This window comes from Gallinula chloropus, assembly GCF_964237585.1.
Source record: "Gallinula chloropus genome assembly, chromosome: 7".
Lineage (NCBI taxonomy): Eukaryota > Metazoa > Chordata > Aves > Gruiformes > Rallidae > Gallinula > Gallinula chloropus.
Genome location: NC_140092.1, coordinates 31182218 through 31201006, shown reverse-complemented (window position 1 = coordinate 31201006; position 18789 = coordinate 31182218). Strand labels below are relative to the sequence as shown.

Here is an 18789-nt window from a genome sequence, read left to right as displayed (position 1 = left end):
ATATATTGGACTGCAACACCTAGGACACTTCCACTAAAAATGTTTGGGGCTTGTGTGTGGCTGCGGACAGTAGTGTGTGCACACTTATACACATATGCCCTCCCCACCCCAGCCCCCAGACTTGCTGAAGGAGGAGCTCAGTTTTATTAACAGCACACACTACATCTCATTTTCATTAATTTTTTTCTGCAGTCCAGCAGAACCTGGGGGTGGCTCCCGCCTTGTCTTGGTGATTTGTTTTCTTTAAGCAGCTTATTGCAGCACCACTCCTTGGCCAGCGTCTCATTTTTTTGTGTGCAGGGCTGTGCTCCCTATTGTTCTTGGTGAATAAGACTGAGGAAAAATTGTAATCTGGGACAGGCTTCCCTCCTCCATAATTGCTCTTTTTATTTCCTCATGATCTTGCTTACCCGGCAGGTTGATTTGCAGTTTCAAATAAACTTTAAACCATTTTTATTCCTTCTGTGACTTTTTATTCCATATCTGGCTTCTGACTCTTGAGATTCCACATTTGCCATCTTCAGCTCTGTTTCTATATTCCCTTTTATATGCTCATCTGTTCTTCTTATTATCTGAGTGAAATTCTTAGTGAAAATCGTCTTCCTGGTGACAATTATTCCCGCTAGCAGAGTAGGCAACATCCCAGTTTTTGGGAGAACATTCCTGTGTTGTAATATAAAGTTATCCCTGGAGTTCCACACCCAATTCTTTGCGTTCCCAGCTTCTAATTTTCATTAATCACTCTGCCCTTTGCTGTCTCCAGGGTCCATGGGGGAGTTCATTACTTAGATGCAAAAGTCTTTCTGTTGTTACTTAGAATAAAGTTCTTGAAACAGTCTCCTAAACCCTTGGTAGCATTTTTAGAGTAGATCCAAGGGCTCCCTATGTCTGTCTGCAAGTTTTCTCTTCCTGTAGCAAGACTCATGGCATTTACTTACTTTTTTGACTGTCAGGATTCGTATCATTTAGTTCCTACTGCATGTGGTTCTGTATCTTGCCTGCTACATCCAGTCAGTATCAATGAAAGCAGTAAGCATCTTCAAAGAGCAATTAAACCCACTTATGATATCTTAAGTACTTTAAACCCTTGTTGGTGGCACTTAACTCATTTATGTGAAGCAGCTAACCTTTGAGTAGCTAAAAGCATGGTTGTATGTGCAGCACATAAAGAACTTGAATTTAGCCATGTGTTCTTGGAGCTTTGCTGTCCATCTGCCCTGCCGAGTCCTCTGCGTTACTGTTGCTCATCTGATGTTATCACTGGTGATGGCGGCTGAGTGTCTTACCTTTTTTATACAGGAGGTTGGTGCCATGAAAGGCAAGTGGGTGTGCAGGGATCTTCTGTAGTTCCAGTGAACATTATTATCCCAAGAAATCATTGCGTAGCTAGCACACAGTGAACCCAATGGAATCTACAGGGGACAATGTCATTTTTAGCATCACAGTTAATATAACCTCAAGGAAATTGTGTTGGTGACCAGTTGCCTAGGCTGAGGTTGTGCTACACTGGTAAAGAAGAGCAGAAAATAACTGTGGTCCTTTAAACTAATATAGTTCCTTTAATAATATAGTTCTGTGGGAATTCCACCATTTTTCCATTCTTGCATAGACATAAGGAAGTGAAAGAGGATTTTTTTTCTATGTGAGAGCAAGGAGTACAGTGCATCTGCTGCCTTGGAAGAACACTGCTTAAAATTCCCAACTTTGCACAAATAGAGACTACCTTTACCCCCTCTCAGATCCCTATTATTATTTTTTTTTAAAATTCCAAAATTACTTGGAGATTCTTTTTCCACCTTGCTTTAGACAAAAATCATTCCCATATCTTACCTAAGGCATTTTTGATCATACAGATTTGTGGTTTGACTTTAAGGAAGGTGAGACGGATTTTGAGTCTAGTGAGGTGGTGGTTCTCTGTATCTTTTAGACCTGAAAAGAAGTTGTCTTGTGGTGGAATTATTTCAGTATTCTACTTTTATTTTTAATGAAATAGCCTCTCTTCATCTCTGTTTCCTAAATATCATCGACGTTTCCCTCTTCCCCTTGCTTCATTTCAGGTGTACATCAAAGTTATAGACACAAATAACCACAGACCTCAGTTTTCTGCTTCAAAATATGAAGTTGTTATACCAGAAGACACTGTACCAGAGACAGAAATTCTGCAAATCAGTGCCACGGACAGAGATGAGAAGAATAAACTGATTTATACAATGCAGGGCAGCACCGATCCCACCAGTCTTAAAAAATTTCGTCTGGACCCCGGAACTGGCTCTCTTTATACTACAGAAAAGCTGGATCATGAGACCATGAACCAACATATTCTCACAATAATGGTAAATAAACACAAAACTTCTTCAGTAGTCAACAAACAGATCTCTTTCTTTTAATGCCTTTTTAATCTGTCCCCTTAATACAAACATTTATTTGTGTGTTTAATTTGCATGCAGTCTTTGTGTACAGATTGAATCTTGAGTTACTACTAATGTTTTATCAGCTGCTGAATAACAGTGCTAATAACTGGTGACGTGCTGACTGTTCCAGGTTCGAGATCAGGATGTTCCTGTGAAGCGCAACTACGCGAGAATCGTCATCAATGTTAGTGACACAAACGATCACGCTCCGTGGTTCACCAGCTCTTCCTATGAAGGACGGGTGTACGAGTCAGCAGCTGTTGGATCAACAGTGCTTCAGGTTACAGCCTTAGATAAGGACAAAGGAAAAAATGCAGAAATTGTGTACTCTATTGAATCAGGTATATTGACTTCCTTATCTCTTCGGTTTGTTTTGGAACGGTGCTGGGCTGATACTTTGTTTCAGCTGTAGACATGCAAAACAAAAGAAGGGGGGAAAAAAAAGCTATGGAAGAGAGGTGTTTAAGATGTAACCTCAGAGCATTTACAAGAAAACTTCAATGATGAAGATTCATCTCCCTCCCTTAGCTATTTTTATTATCCTTTAGATATATTTGGAACATTTTAGTAGTAGTAGAAGAAAAAACTACCTTTGAACCCTTCAGAGGGATGTAGAAGTTACAGAAGCATTAAATTCAGATCTAAAAAAAAAATGCAGTTTTAATAATGTAATTGATACTTTGTGGCATAGGCAAAGCAAGATTTTCATAAAAAGAGTAAGAGCCTGATTTTTCACACGTTTAGCACAGTGGGAAAAAAAGAAGCTCAAAAATAACTCAGAAATCTCCTTAACTGCTAACTAGTCCCAGTTTAATTAAAAACCTCTCTGATAGACGTAGCAGGGAAGGGGTTGCTTTACACAGTTTCCTCTGGCTGATTTTAAATAGTAGGACTGCTGTTCTAGCTCAGTGAAATAAGAAGAAATTCTTTAAGTGCTGTTCAGTTTTCATTAAGGAATCTTCCCAAACCTCCCCACAACACTGCCATTCAAATGTTTTAAATAATATAAAACTAGGATGACACTGACTGAGTTCATTTACAAGTTGGAAGTGAGTTTTTTCGTTTAGTCCATTAAATCTTGCTACGAGCCTATTCCTGAGGTCTTGAGCTATCTAGGCTCTGTGACTGGGGAAAGAAAAAGTTACTTAAATTTCATTACTTATATCCAGTATTACTTCCAAGGTAGAAAGTAGTTTAAAGTTGAAAATGCAAGTAACAAGTTCAAGAAATTGTATATTGAAGAGAACAGTAGGTAACAAGTGACTCCGTTATAGTTGCATGCAAGATGATATGTGCATATGCTTTTCTATTTGGCATATGTTGCTTTGTAAAGCATAGGAATTGTTTACTGGAAATATTTCCTTTCCTCCCCACACCCCCAGGTTATTTTGATAAGAAAACATGCTTTAATTATTAAAACAAAGTATTATATTAATACCTTAAGTATTAAAACAAAGCTGTGGTTGTTACACTCTGAAGAGGAAGATTATTTAAGTGTCTTGTAGGTTGCTTAAAATAGTTTGCATTCTGTTCCTTATAGAAACATGATCTTTATACTAAGCACAGGACACTGATGGCCATGAGACTTTTTTCCCTGCCTTTCTCATTTCAGTAGTGCTTGCTTTATGAATGCCAAAATATGGCAAGAGAGGAAGAAAAAAAAGCTTGTGCATGCTGTCTAGGATGCCGTTACACCCAGTTCTCTCCCTTTCTTCTAGCTTTTTGTAGGAGTAAATGCAAGACTTTCTTAGGTTTGTTTTACAGGACTGGGATCTACTGGGAGGTTAAAGCATTACAACTGACGTTCCAAGCATATGGAAGGAGCATTCCTTAAATGTTTGTAATGACTGCTTAGATTTGTAATGGGATATTCTAAGAATGCTGCTGTGTTCAGAGCCTCCAGGCACAAAAAAAAGAAAGCCAAACAAAAAACCCACAAAAAACCCCGTCTTGCCTACTTGTGTGCATAACTCAGAAGTTCTTAATGAATTGTTTCCATGCTGAGAACACAGCTTTAGTAATGTAATTTTTCAAGGAATTAAAATGCTAAATCTTAGCATAATTAGTACATGCCCTGAATATTGTGTGTGATGTAGTTCAGCTCAATATTTGAAAATACAAAGAAGATAAATGTTTATCAAATGCTGTCAGTCAATCTTCAGCAGGTAGTTGGGGTTTTTCTTAACACTGTCACAGGGAATACCTTGCCTGTGTGTTAATGTGAAGTTAAGAGAGCTAAAAACTTTGGGTCCAATTCAGAAAGATTAATTTTGAAGCAGTGATTTAAACAATATTTGAATAATAACTAAGATTCACAAGTGTGAATTCATTAAAGCTTTTTTTTTTCAAAGCAGTGTAGTTATTTAGGTCATAAAATGAAACTTGTATTCCATTAGTGTTGACTTTTGAATATAATTTTCTTTCAGCTTCAGTAGATACTTAAGTTGGCTTAAATATGAACTCAGTGACAAAGATAATTTTAATAAAATATATCATTTATAATGTTGATGCCTGCAAAACACTTGTTATTTTTAAGGCTTGGTGGTGGAAAATGAAAGAAATATTTTGCAATTTTTGGGGGGGCTTGGATGGCTTTGCTAGCTCTGTTTTCATGCAGGCTTTCCACAAGTAAACTTAGAATTGATGCTGACTTTTGATGACAGAAAACTTTCCAGAGAGGCTAGCAAATGCTTTTTAAACATTTGATAAATTTGTTTAAACTAAGAAACTGTTATTCCCTGTGTTGTCACTATAGGATCACTTTGAGCATATAGCTAAATAATTAGTCCATTATATTCTGTATAAATCTTTCTTAAATGCCTTTCTTTTTCTTCACAGGGAATATTGGAAATTCCTTCTTCATAGATCCCGTTTTGGGTATGATTAAAATTGCAAAGGAATTGGATCGTAGCAACCAGGAAGAATACAACCTGATGGTAAAAGCTACAGACAGAGGAGATCCTCCAATGAGCGAAGTGACTTCTGTGCATATCTTTGTAACAGTTTCTGATAATGCCTCACCAAAATTCACAGCCAAAGAATACTCTGCAGAAATCAGCGAAAGTGCCAGCATCGGCAGTTTTGTTGGGATGGTTTCAGCGTACAGCCAGTCGTCTGTGGTTTATGAAATAAAAGACGGGAACATCGCCGATGCCTTTGCCATCAACCCAAATTCGGGTGTCATTGTTTCTCAGAAGATACTTGATTTTGAAACTGTGCCTGTTTACACCTTGACAGTGCAAGGAACAAACATGGCTGGCATGTCCACTAATGCAACGGTGTTGGTACATCTCCGGGATGAGAATGACAACGCACCCATTTTCATGCAGGCTGAATATACAGGACTCATCAGTGAATCAGCGTCAATTAACAGCGTGGTTCTGACTGACAAGAATATCCCATTAGTAATTCGAGCTACAGATGCTGATAAAGAATCAAATGCTTTGCTTGTTTATCAAATTGTTGAACCATCTGTCCGCAAGTATTTTGCCATTGATTCCAGCACTGGTGCCATTCGGACAGTAATGAGTCTGGACTACGAGGAGACAAATATTTTCCACTTTTCTGTGCAAGTCCATGATATGGGCACACCACGTTTATATGCAGACTATGCAGCCAATGTTACTATTTATGTAATTGACATCAATGATTGCCCTCCTGTGTTTTCAAGAGAGTTGTACGAGACGTCCGTTTTGGTTCCAACCTATAAAGGTGTGAAAGTCATCACTGTCAATGCCACTGATGCCGATTCAGGCATTTTTTCCCAATTAATTTATTCCATTATTGAAGGCAACATCGGAGAAAAATTTTCCATAAACCCTAAGAATGGAGATATAACAGTACAAAATACGACTCAGTTAAGAAGCAGATATGAATTAACAGTGAGAGCATCCGATGGCAGATTCACAAGCACTGCGTCTGTAAAAATTAATGTGAAAGAAAGCAAAGCAAGCCAGCTGAAGTTCACACAGAGTTCTTACTCTGCAACAGTGCAGGAGAATTCCACAGAGGCAAAAACAATAGCTGTTGTTACTGCTATAGGGAATCAAATAAATGAGCCTTTGTTTTACCATATTCTAAATCCAGACAGCAGATTTAAAATCAGCCCCACTTCAGGAGTCCTTTCCACAACGGGAATACCATTTGATCGTGAACAGCAAGAGTCTTTTGATGTGGTCGTAGAAGTGACAGAAGAATATAAACCGTCAGTTGTTGCACACGTTGTAGTTAAAGTCACAGTGGAAGATGTAAATGATAATGCCCCGTTTTTTGTCAATCTTCCATATTATGCTGTCATTAAAGTAGATTCTGAAGTAGGTCATGTTATTCAGCATGTCACTGCGGTAGATAAAGACACGGGCAGAAATGGAGAGGTGCATTACTATCTCAAAGAACATCATGAACATTTCCAAATTGATCCCACTGGTGAAATCTCACTGAAGAAGAAGTTTGAACTAGATACACTAAATAAGGAGTATTTGGTCACGGTAGTGGCAAAAGACAGAGGAGACCCTCCTTTTTCTGCTGAAGTTATAGTCCCAATCACTGTTATGAGTAAAGCTATGCCAGTTTTTGAAAAGTCTTTCTACAGTGCAGAGATTCCAGAAAACATTCAGCTCCATAGCCCTGTGGTACACGTACAAGCAAACAGCCCAGAAGGACTAAAGGTGTTTTACAGCATCACAGATGGAGATCCTTTCAATCAGTTCACAATCAATTTCAACACTGGAGTTATAAATGTTGTTGCCCCTCTTGATTTTGAGTCCCATCCAGCCTACAAACTCAGTATTCGAGCAACAGACTCCCTAACAGGGGCACATGCTGATGTGTTTGTAGACATTATAGTGGAAGACATGAACGATAATCCTCCTGTCTTTACAGAGCAGTCTTACACTGCAACCCTTTCTGAGGCATCTGTCATTGGAACATCTGTTGTGCAAGTGAGTGCTACAGACGCCGATTCTGGAACAAACAGGGGGATTACCTATCAATTGGTTGAGGATAACAGTGAAAGCCATGACTACTTCCATATAGACAGCAGCACTGGACTCATTGTTACAGCAAGAACTTTGGACTATGAACAAATTAAACAACACAAGTTACTAATAAGAGCTGTAGATGGTGGCATGCTGCCCTTGAGCAGTGATGCTGTTGTAATTGTTGATGTAACGGATCTCAATGATAACCCCCCTCTTTTTAACCAATTGCTTTATGAAGCTAAAATTAGTGAGCTGGCCCCCCGAGGGCATTTCGTGACATGTGTGCAAGCGTCAGATGCGGATAGTTCGGATGTTGACAAGCTGGAGTACTCCATTCTGACAGGCAATGACCAAAAGAATTTTGTAATTGATGGTAAAACCGGCATTATCACCATCTCAAACCTACGCAGGCAGATGTTAAAGTCACATTATCATCTTAACGTGTCTGTTTCTGATGGGGTCTTCAGAAGCTCAGCCCAAGTCCATATAACTGTAACCAGCGCCAATATGCACAGTCCTGTTTTCAGCCAGAATGAATATGAGGTTGAACTAGCTGAAAATGCTCCATTGAATACTTTGGTAACTGAAGTTAAAGCAACAGATGAAGATTCTGGTACTTACGGCCACATCACTTACCACATCGTGAATGACTTTGCCAAAGACAGGTTTTATACAAATGAGAGAGGGCAGATATTTACCTCTGAAAAGCTTGACCGTGAAACACCAGCAGAAAAAGTAATTGCCATTAGTTTAATGGCCAAAGATTCAGGAGGAAAAGTTGCTTTCTGCACTGTTAATGTAATACTTACAGATGACAATGATAACGCTCCTCAATTCCGAGCGACAGAGTATGAAGTAAATATTGGATCTGATGTTCCACGGGGTACTTCTGTCATTAAAGTCTGGGCATCTGATGCCGATGAGGGTACAAACGCAGACATCACGTACACTATTGAAGCAGAGTCTGAGAATGTTAAAGAGAATTTAGAAATTGATTCATTGTCTGGTATAATTACTACAAAAGAAAGCTTAATTGGTTTAGAAAATGAGTTTCTGGCCTTCTTTGTTAGAGCTGTTGATGGTGGATCCCCCAAGAAAGAGTCAGTTGTTCCTGTCTATGCTAGAATACTCCCACCAGAAGTGCCTCTTCCAAAATTTTCAGAGCCATTTTATTCTTATACAGTTTCTGAGGACATTCCAATTGGGACTTTGATAGACGTTATCAAAGCAGAGCACAATCAGACTTTAGTATATAGTCTGATTAAAGGGAACACTCCTGAAAGCAACAGAGATGATTTTTTTGTGATTGACCGACAGACTGGAGAGTTGAAACTTGACAAAAGTCTTGATCATGAAACAACTAAATGGTACCAGTTCTCAGTTCAAGCACAGTATGCCAATGAAGACTATAATGTTGTTTCCTCAGTAGAGGTAAGCATTCAGGTAAAAGATGCAAATGACAACAAACCAGTTTTGGAGTCCAATCCATATGAAGCATTCATTGTAGAAAACATGCCAGCTGGAACAAGAGTCATCCAGGTGAAAGGAACCGACTTAGATTCGGGACTCAATGGGCAGGTTACTTACAGCTTGGACCCTTCTCAAGAGCTAGACATTATAGAGTCTTTTGCCATCAGCATGGAAACTGGTTGGATTATCACTCTCAAAGAACTCGATCATGAGAGACGAGACAAATACAAAATCACAGTGGTTGCCTCTGATCGGGGTGAAAAGATTCAGCTGTCTTCTGTGGCCGTGGTTGAAGTTACTGTCACAGATGTGAATGACAATCCTCCACGCTTTACCGCAGAGATCTACAAGGGGACAGTCAGTGAGGATGACCCTCCCGGTGGGGTGATTGCCATCCTGAGTACGACTGATGCTGATACAGAAGAAGCCAATAGACAAGTCTCTTATTACATCACAGGTAAATCTTTTTCATTAATGTCAGAGTATTCACTTAAGTGGCCCTGGAATGATGTGAGGTGTCACTTTTCAATAATTTGCAAGATTATTAGAAACCGTAGAACAGCAGGAGAAAGAATATGTGTGTGTTAATATTAAAAACTTCAGGGTGGGGGGGAAAGGAGTTAGAAAACAGGTCTTATGTGGCTTATCATTTCATGTTGGCCTTGCTTAGAATGCTTTTCTAAATGCGTTTTTTATTTATATATCAAGTTTTTATTTAAAATTATACTTTCACTGAACTTAGTGATGTCATTGAATAACAATGGAAGACATTTCATAAAATAATGGACTATTAATTTCCAGTGGAATATTTTATTGGCATTGTTATTTAGCATATGACTTGATATGATGTTGTCTATAATGCTTTGTGAATTTCTACATTAATTCTTATGGATTCCATCGACTGCAGTTAAATTTGTTGAACAAGCATCTGCTGACTGTTTTTAGCTGGAAAATGAAGCTATTTCCCTGTAAAGCCACAGAGGGTGGCTGCTTATTTGCATTTACATTTTTTCACTTTAGCTATAACTTAATGTTGATAGAGTACTAGTCACAATCTCATATTTAAATGTTTCCTTTTGTATTTCAGGAGGTGATCCCTTGGGACAGTTTGCTATTGAAAATATACAGAATGAATGGAAGGTCTATGTCAAAAAGCCTCTGGACAGGGAAGAAAAGGATAATTACCTTCTAAATATTACAGCTACTGATGGGACTTTTGCAACTAAAGCTGTGGTGGAGGTTAAAGTCCTTGATGCTAATGATAATAGTCCTGTTTGTGAAAAGGTAGGCACGATCTGTCTTTCATGTCCAGTAAGATCTAGAAAAGATGATGTGATGATGTACCAAAAGAGGAAAAAATGAAATTAACCAAAAAATTTCCATTCCTATTTTGGGAATGCATTTAATTATCAGTTAATCAGTTACAGTTGTAAAGAGTTCTTAGCTATGCAGCACTATTCAAGAGTCCCCAAGGTTGCAGTATTAATTACCTTTCTGAATAATCTACTAGATGTGAGTAATTAATTAGAAAATCATAAGTTCTTTTCATTTTCAGCAATTTAATCCTCTGTTTTACCTCATATGTTACCAAACATTCAAACAGAATATTATCTCCTCTGTCATCCCTCCTTTCCCTCTTCTTCCCAAGCTCTACTTATTTCACATGTAACTTTTAACCTTGCAGGCTTTATACACCGATTCAGTTCCTGAGGATGCCCTTCCTGGCAAGCTGATAATGCAGGTGTCTGCCACAGATGCAGATATTCGTTCCAATGCAGAAATCACTTACACACTGCATGGCACAGGAGCAGAAAAATTCAGACTTGCTCCAGACACAGGTAATAATGACACTCTACAAAATTCCAACATCACCTGATTTTATAAAATGTTTCACACTAAGACATGCATAAATGTTTAAGTAAACTTTAAACTTTCAATTAAGGGTTAGTTTATCATATAACTGTTGAAAAGGTGAGTTTTGACTACACAGATACTAAGAATATGATGAATTAGAAGTCAGGGAAAAGGCAAGTATTTTAATATATGAGGAACTAAAGAGTAAATAGGGTAATTGCCCCGAAGCCAGAAATTTCTATGCCACAGTGACTGGAGTAAAAGTATGCCCTAAATTTTGTACTTTTTATATTCATTATAGTAGTAGCAATAATGGTTTATAAACTGAAAATACCTTCATTCAGATTTCTTCTTGCCATCGTTTGGTTTGGCATGTTAAATGGGGTGATCCATAGTAAACACCCAAAGTGTCTCCAGTTTTATTGGCAGCATTATATAAATGACTATAACTTTTGACTTGTCTGACTTTGGTTTCCAGTGCATTCATGTCTTCTGGATTATAATACAGGTCAAAGCTAATGACAAATTCCTGTGCTCTGCAGGCTGCAGTAGGTAAGCAGTAGGAAGGGAGTAGTAAACAATACAGAAAAATTGAAATAAGATAAATATAGAGATATAGTGGAAATATGGAGAAAGAGATTGGAATGCTTCAGTGGCAAAATACATAAGAAGGATCTTCATGGGGAGTTTCTTGACTATGAATGTCACCTGTGTGCTGTGTGCATATAAATTCAGAATTGGTGGGGCCTAGAATACTCATAAACAATACCTGAGAATACTTCTTTGAATGGGTTAAAAGAGGCAGTGGCTGTGCTCTGTGCACATCATCGGGTTTTCTGTTACATTGGAAAAAAGAATGTGTTAGACTTCTAGGGGTTTGTCTGTAGCAGCAGGTTATATTTGACAGTGTGAATAGCTCTGTTTATTTTGAATGTTAGAGGAGAGTGAGCTCAGTAGCTGTGGAAAAAAATACAACTAAATGGCCCAGGAACACTCTATGTGGATTTTACTTTACATTTTGTTAAAATCAGAATTCTAATATTTTTAGTTTCTTTAGGCAAAAAGCACATGCATCTGTGCACGTATACACATCCTGTCTTTCTGCACTGTCAGGTAGTCTTACTTCAGCTAATTTCTGTTTCAGAGGCATTTGAAAAAAAAAAAAGGCAGAGGATTTCAGTATTTAATCTCTTAAAGCTGCAAAGGCAGGCCTCTGACGTGCTTTGGCCAAAGTGGAGCTCATTAGTGCAGTAGAGCCGTTGACTTAGCCACTGATGAAATTGCCATTAAAAAGAAAATTGCTGCTTAGTTTTTCTGCATACAAAGACTTTAGAAGGAAACATGTTAGGAATATTTAAGCCTTGCAACTCACATCAACTTACATGTATTATTGTGTTTATAGGTGAACTGAAAACATCAATGCCTCTGGATCGTGAGCAGCAAGCAGTTTATCATCTTCTAGTGAAAGCCACAGATGGAGGAGGAAGATTCTGCCAATCTAATATTATTCTGACTCTAGAAGACGTGAATGATAACGCCCCAGAGTTTACAGCTGACCCTTACTCCATTACAGTGTTTGAAAACACAGAGCCTAAAACCCTTTTGACAAGAGTGCAGGCAACAGATGCAGATGCAGGTATGCATTCTTTGGCTGATACTTTTGCCATGGTCTCAAAGTTACAGTAAAGTTTATTTAGTCTTATCCTGAGAGGTGTTAAGTCTTTCAGTGGAAGTGACAGATGTTCAATACCACTCAGGATTAGACTCCTGAAAGATACATTTAGGACTACTGAGTCATGTAGCACCTGACTTTAATGTGTGAGTAGCTTGGAAAACATCCCTTTTGTGCTCCTGAAAAAAAGGGAGGAAAGAGACAAAATATAGAGCAATTTTTTTGCATGATAAGCTATTAAGGTTAGGAGTTAGAGCCATCCTTTTACTCTAGGTGTAAGTAAAAGGAATATCAAGCCATGTCTGTGTAAATGTGCATGCACTGCTTTTGAGTGTGTGCTTCTCAGGCTAGCCACTGGTGGTCATACCGTAGCTGTAGCTTTTCCCTGCCTCATTATCTTCACCGTTTAGTAACAAATAACTGAAAATGACATTGGAAAGAGTTTGTTCTTAGGTTTTGCCGTAAGGAATACAACAGCATATGGTCTTTGTAAAGGTGTATGATTTCCATATATCATCAGCTGATTAATCAAATAATTAATAGTTGCCTCAGTCTTGTGAAACAACCCACATGCTTTGTGTTATGGTAAAACTAGGTTGCTGACTTGGAAGGTAACAGCAGATGTTTTCACACTTGACTAGTCTTTGAGGCTCAGGAAGAGCAAAACACTTGGCCCAAAAGCCTGTGGGTTTTTTGTGTGTTTGTTTTAGACAGAAATGCTGCCAAAAATTATGTTCCTGTTAATTTTGGGACATGGTTCCTAAATAACCATACTGGAATTGAATCTAGTTATTTGATGCAGCCTAACTCTCCCATATCCTCCTGTGTTATTTAGAAGCCTGCTAAGCAGATGCTGTTGTACTAAAGTTATAATTAGATTTATATCACTAATCGTTTCATATTAGCTAGCACTGTGGCTGAAGCAGAACCATGCTTCATGTTTCTGCTGTGACAGAAAATCAGTGTGATGAAGTGTTAGCTTAATTTTTTTTAAATCAGATTACATCTTTTTGGAAATCACACTGCCCTTCACAAGAGCCTTTAAGTCTTGCTGAAATTTACTTTGTCATGAATGATGCTATTTACCAAGCATGTTGTAGTTCTGTAACTGTCAGAGCTGTTGTTATGTTGTTGTATTTTAATGGCTGCTTCATGCTCTGGAATTGTTTTCAAAATGCAGGGATGAACCATAAAATCCATTATTCGCTGCTGAACTCTGCAGAGGGACAGTTCTCTATTGATGAATTCTCTGGAATTGTTCAGTTGGAGAAGCCTTTGGATCGGGAATTACAAGCTGTGTACACTCTAACTTTGAAGGCTACAGATGAAGGTTTACCTAGAAGACTCTCTTCAACAAGCAGTCTCATAGTTTCTGTTTTGGATATAAATGATAATCCGCCTGTATTTGAGCATAGGGAGTATAGTGCAAGTGTTTCAGAGGACATTTTGGTTGGAGCTGAAGTTCTTCAGATCTATGCTGCCAGCAGGGACATCGAGGCCAATGCTGAAATCACCTACTCAATAGTCAGTGGGAACGAACACGGAAAATTCAGCATCGATTCAACAACAGGTAAGAGATTACAGCTGTGAATGTGCTTCAGGCTAACCAAGCACAGTGCACGCTGCATTCTGCAGCAGTTCAACCAAACAGGCTGTGTGTAATCTTTGTGCATCATCCTGGCTGTAAAGGCAGCGCTGCTTACTGTCTGCTCACCCATTTTGCCAGCATGATTGCTACAGGAGTGCAGTGTAATGTAGGATAGAAACTTTACCTGTTGCTGCTGTTTTATTTGGGTTAGATTCATTTAGCTGGAAAGGCTAAGGGTTTCCTACCTACAATATTCCCCACCCTGGTGGTAAAGAGGGTGGAAGTACTTTGTGCAGTAATGACAGAAGCATCATAGTCCTTTCACAAAAGCTATATAATCAGAATGAATTGCCAGGCTTGGTAAGAGAAGGATCAGAAATTAAGTAGATTAGGAAAAACTAGTCATTGGTCCACAAAGACTAATTCTGGAAGAGTTTGATATGGCATTAAAGGGAGGTTGAAATGTTTTGTTCAATCATGTATCCATCATGACAGTGGAGATTTTAGGTTTGCATGTTAGATTTAGTCTTGGAAAGCGTTACAGTTCTGTGAAGAATTTTTTCTCTATTAATGACAATTCTCTGTTAAAAATCAATGTACACCTGAATTCTAGGGTTTTTTTTTCTTCTGTAGTTCTTTTTCTAGAGTTAATTTCTGGTATACTGTCTTCTTTTTTTTTTTAAATAAGATTTCTACCCGAAAGTTAATAATAGTTAATTATACCAACATAATTGAAATTTAATTCTTGCAGCTGCTTTTTCCAGTGTGCATGCTGGTACTGTGGTATAAGAAGTACTTTCCTAGTTTAATTGGTTAACATATTTGAAAGGAGGAAAAAGGTGTTGGAACACATCTCCTATGAAGACAGGCTGCAAGAGTTGGGCTTGGTCAGCCTGGAGAAGAGAAGGCTCTGGGGAGACCTGACAGCAGCCTTCCAGTACATGAAGGGACCTACTGGAGAAACGGAGAGGGACTGTTTATTAGGGAGTGTAGTGATAGGATAATGAGTAATGGATTTAAACTAAAATAGGGTAGATTCAGGTTAGATATTAGGAAGAAATTCTTCACTGTGAGGGTGGTGAGGCCATGGCACAAGTTGCCCAGAGAAGCTGTGGCTGCCCCTCCCTGGCAGTGTCCAAGGCCGGGTTGGATGGGGCTTTGGGCAACTTGATCTAGTGGAAGGCGCCCCTGCCCCTGGCAGGGTGTTAGAGCTAGATGATCTTTCATTTCCTTTCCAACCCAAACTGTTCTATAGTTCTATAATGATTCTGTGAATATATAATACTACAGTAACAGCAGACTTTGGGTGATGATATCTTTGTTGTTGGTTTGTCCTTTTTTTCTTTCCCTAGGAGCCATTTTTATTATTGAGAGTTTGGATTACGAAAGTTCTCCTGAGTACTACCTGACAGTGGAAGCCACGGATGGAGGCACACCTTCATTAAGTGATGTTGTAACAGTGAATATTAATGTAACAGATATCAACGACAATACTCCAGTGTTTAGCCAAGACACTTACACTGCAGTAATCAGTGAAGATGCTATGCTTGAACAATCAGTTATTACAGTACGTACTGTTGTTTGTTTTCCTTTGAAATACTCTTGTCCTGACAATTGTGCTTTTAGTCTTGAAGGAATAGATATGGAAGATGTAGATGAATGAGGTACATGATAAGTTTGCCACTGAGTGAATCAAATAATTATTTTAAAAAGAAATTCAGAACCAGAGACTTGAGATAGTGTGGGAAAGTAGATGATACTTTGTGCTATATTTGTGTTTTCCTCATGAGAAGAAATTTAGGAAATGAAGTGTGTTGGTCTGTTCTGTTCAGAAGACATTTCTCCAGAGAACTATGAAATGTGTTAGACTGAAACAGCTGTGTTCATTTCAGGGTGAGTTTATCTAAAAAGTGATAGAGACTATTTCAACCCGTTTTAAATTAGCCTGTACTGTCCCTTAGGTAATGGCAGATGATGCCGATGGACCTTCAAACAACCGCATTCACTACGCAATTATAGATGGCAATCAGGGAAATCCTTTTACAATTGACCCTACCAGAGGTGAAATCAAAGTGACTAAACTCCTAGACAGAGAAAAGGTAAGGTTTTGATCCTTTTTGAGTGCTTGGAATTAATTTAGCTGTACATAATTGATGACCAGGGTTTTTTAATTATTATTATTATTATATTTGTAAACTACCATTTCATGTTCCAAAATTATTACAGCTCTAATAAAGTGAAAGCACTTCTTTATGCCAGTGCTTTTTGGGGATGGGAGGAAGAGAAAGAGCTACATATATAAAGGCAAACATTCCTGGGTTTCTTCCTTAAAACAAAAGCTGAGTTTGTTACTTATTTCTCCTTAGTGAGTATGTGATGGTGATGTTATTGTTATTATTTTTTTAGATTTCAGGATATACCTTGACAGTTCAAGCTTCAGATAATGGAAACCCACCTAGACTTAACACAACCACAGTTAACATTGATGTTTCTGATGTAAATGACAATCCTCCAGTATTCTCAAAAGGAAACTATAGCGTTATCATCCAGGTAATATAAATGCAGATGGTGAAGCTTTAGTAATCAGATAGCTAGTATTGTTTGTGTGTTTGTGATTTGAAGAATTCTGCAAGAATATGCTTTGATTTTCTTTTTCTGTATTTTTTATTATTTGAGGTTATCAGTGAGACTGTTACAAGAGTTACAAATTCACATTCTGCGACCTATCTAGAAACGTAGTTTGCAAGTTGAGTGTGTGTATCTGTATATACATTACCTGTTGTGTTCATGTTCATGTTTAGGGTGGTTTTACCATATCAGTGTGAAGCAAGTGCTGTGGCACATAGTTTGAGATTTAATTCCTCTTGGCCTCCTCTGGGATCAGAAGCTGTTAAAACAGGAGTAGTAAGTCACATTACTACATACCAAGCCTTCGATGGTAGTAGTGGGCCAGGTTCTCCGAGGGTGAACATTTACTTGCCCGATTCAGAAAACTCTGCCTAAGCAAAGATAGCAAAGGCAGCACCTCTACCTCTTGTCTTCCTGAACCCAATAGAGAATAAAGGGAGGGGATCAAAAGAATTGCATTAAGACCTTCAATCTAGTTGCATAAGCAAGCTCCGTCTCTCGGGTCCTTTTGCTGTTGCTGGTGCCTGGCCTTGTGCAGCAGGTAAGTGGGGTTGGGCAGCGGTGCCTGGTGCCCTGTGCCATCCTAGCGTACCCCCTCTGTTTGACACCACCTACATGACCTGTAAAGGTGACTTCCCAGAAGAAGGCAAAGTGATTCATCTCAACCAAACATACACAGAGCATGCAAGTAGGATGTCCTGCATCTTAATGGGGTGGGTTTGTTTGCCTGTTTTTGTAAAGTAACAGGTTTGTATGTTTGTGTGGGAGAAAGGTGTTCTGCTTTTCCCAATTACAGTCTTTTTTTGAGGTGAATGTTAATTAATGTATCGCCTCAAACTGTAGACAGTGTAGCCAATGTCTAATGTTTCCCTCAATTAAAAAGGAAGACCTCATGTTTTCTAGTTCATCCCTATCAGCCTGTCCCAGTATGAGAGTAGCAGAGAAAAATCCAGAGGAGTTGCCAAGAATTCCGGTGTGCATGTCCTGATATATTGGAGATGGACATATTTGGAGACAGTTGGAAATGTGCTTGGCTATAATGAAAATCAAATTACTTAACGTGTCCAAATGTAAATATTTGTATTTTAAAATTAAGGTCCTTGTCTGTTTTGCTCAAGGGGAAAAAAAGCTTCAGCTGCAATATCTGATAATTAACTTGACAGAATTTCACCTACTGACTCTGAAGAACAAAGTATGCTTGTTATTGGGAGTTTTGTAACTGTGAAAGGGCAGCATTTTGTTATTGTACTTTACAGTAACACTGGGTTTTTTTCTTCTTCATTTAAAAGATGTCTATCTATAACACTATAGAACTCGGGCCAAAACAGTATAGCACAAATATTTTGGGAGAGGTGTAACACAGACACAATCTGACCTTATATCGAGTACATGATAAACCAAAGTGTCTGTGAAACAATGAGCATCCACATGATGGAAATTCAAAGGGATTTTATGATGCAAATTTTACAACCCAGATTGGGCATTTTTAACAGGACTGTGGCACTGGCAGCCACAACTGTGGTCAGAACACTAATTAGGGAGACAAGGGGTCAGATGGAGGAGTGTGTTGTTCTAGTCCTCCCAATAAAGGCATGGGGTTTATCCTAACAGGTGTTTTAGCTAAATTTGAAATCCTTGACAGCTTGTTAGTTAATCTACAGTAACCTTATTTCATGACAAAAGTGGAAAACATAAAGTTTCAAGGCTGAGCTACTTTTAAAAATAACAAGATACATTTAAAAAACAGTTCTAAAACGTTCTGCCTTTCTCCTTTTACTGTTCTCATTGTTATTCTCTGAAGGTAGTATTTTTCCTTAACCAGTATTGTCAGTCTGATTTCTCCTGTACTGATTAACTGGTGTGACAGTAACTTGAGAGTCTGTTGTGAAAATTGTAACAAAACCAATGTGATGGTGTGGTGTGTTCACAGGAAAATAAGCCTGTTGGATTTAGCGTGCTACAGCTGGTGGTGACAGACAAGGATTCTTCTCACAACGGCCCTCCTTTTGTCTTCACCATCCTGAGTGGGAATGAAGAAAACACCTTTGAGATTACCCAGCAGGGAGTGCTGGCAACAGCTGCTGCACTGAACCGCAGAGTGAGGGATCACTATCTCCTTCACGTTAAGGTAGGATGTGCTCACCTCTAGCTGGTTTCTGCTATAAATACTTAGTTAACTTCCCTACT

The 18789-nt window shown here is 38.6% G+C and overlaps 1 protein-coding gene across 1 annotated transcript in view; it reads left to right on the top strand.

Annotated features, from left to right (window-relative positions):
* The window catches only part of FAT1 (FAT atypical cadherin 1), a gene marked incomplete at both ends in the record, with an annotated part of 99953 nt that overhangs the window by 65533 nt on the left and 15631 nt on the right, over nucleotides 1–18789 (top strand). The window contains 11 exons of the mRNA XM_084266957.1: nucleotides 2058–2333; nucleotides 2542–2752; nucleotides 5250–9317; nucleotides 9948–10144; nucleotides 10545–10698; nucleotides 12117–12350; nucleotides 13567–13956; nucleotides 15327–15541; nucleotides 15936–16073; nucleotides 16381–16524; nucleotides 18533–18730. Of these exons, the coding sequence (XP_084123083.1) occupies nucleotides 2058–2333; nucleotides 2542–2752; nucleotides 5250–9317; nucleotides 9948–10144; nucleotides 10545–10698; nucleotides 12117–12350; nucleotides 13567–13956; nucleotides 15327–15541; nucleotides 15936–16073; nucleotides 16381–16524; nucleotides 18533–18730 (6225 nt within the window). The remainder of the gene's footprint in view (nucleotides 1–2057; nucleotides 2334–2541; nucleotides 2753–5249; nucleotides 9318–9947; nucleotides 10145–10544; nucleotides 10699–12116; nucleotides 12351–13566; nucleotides 13957–15326; nucleotides 15542–15935; nucleotides 16074–16380; nucleotides 16525–18532; nucleotides 18731–18789) is intronic.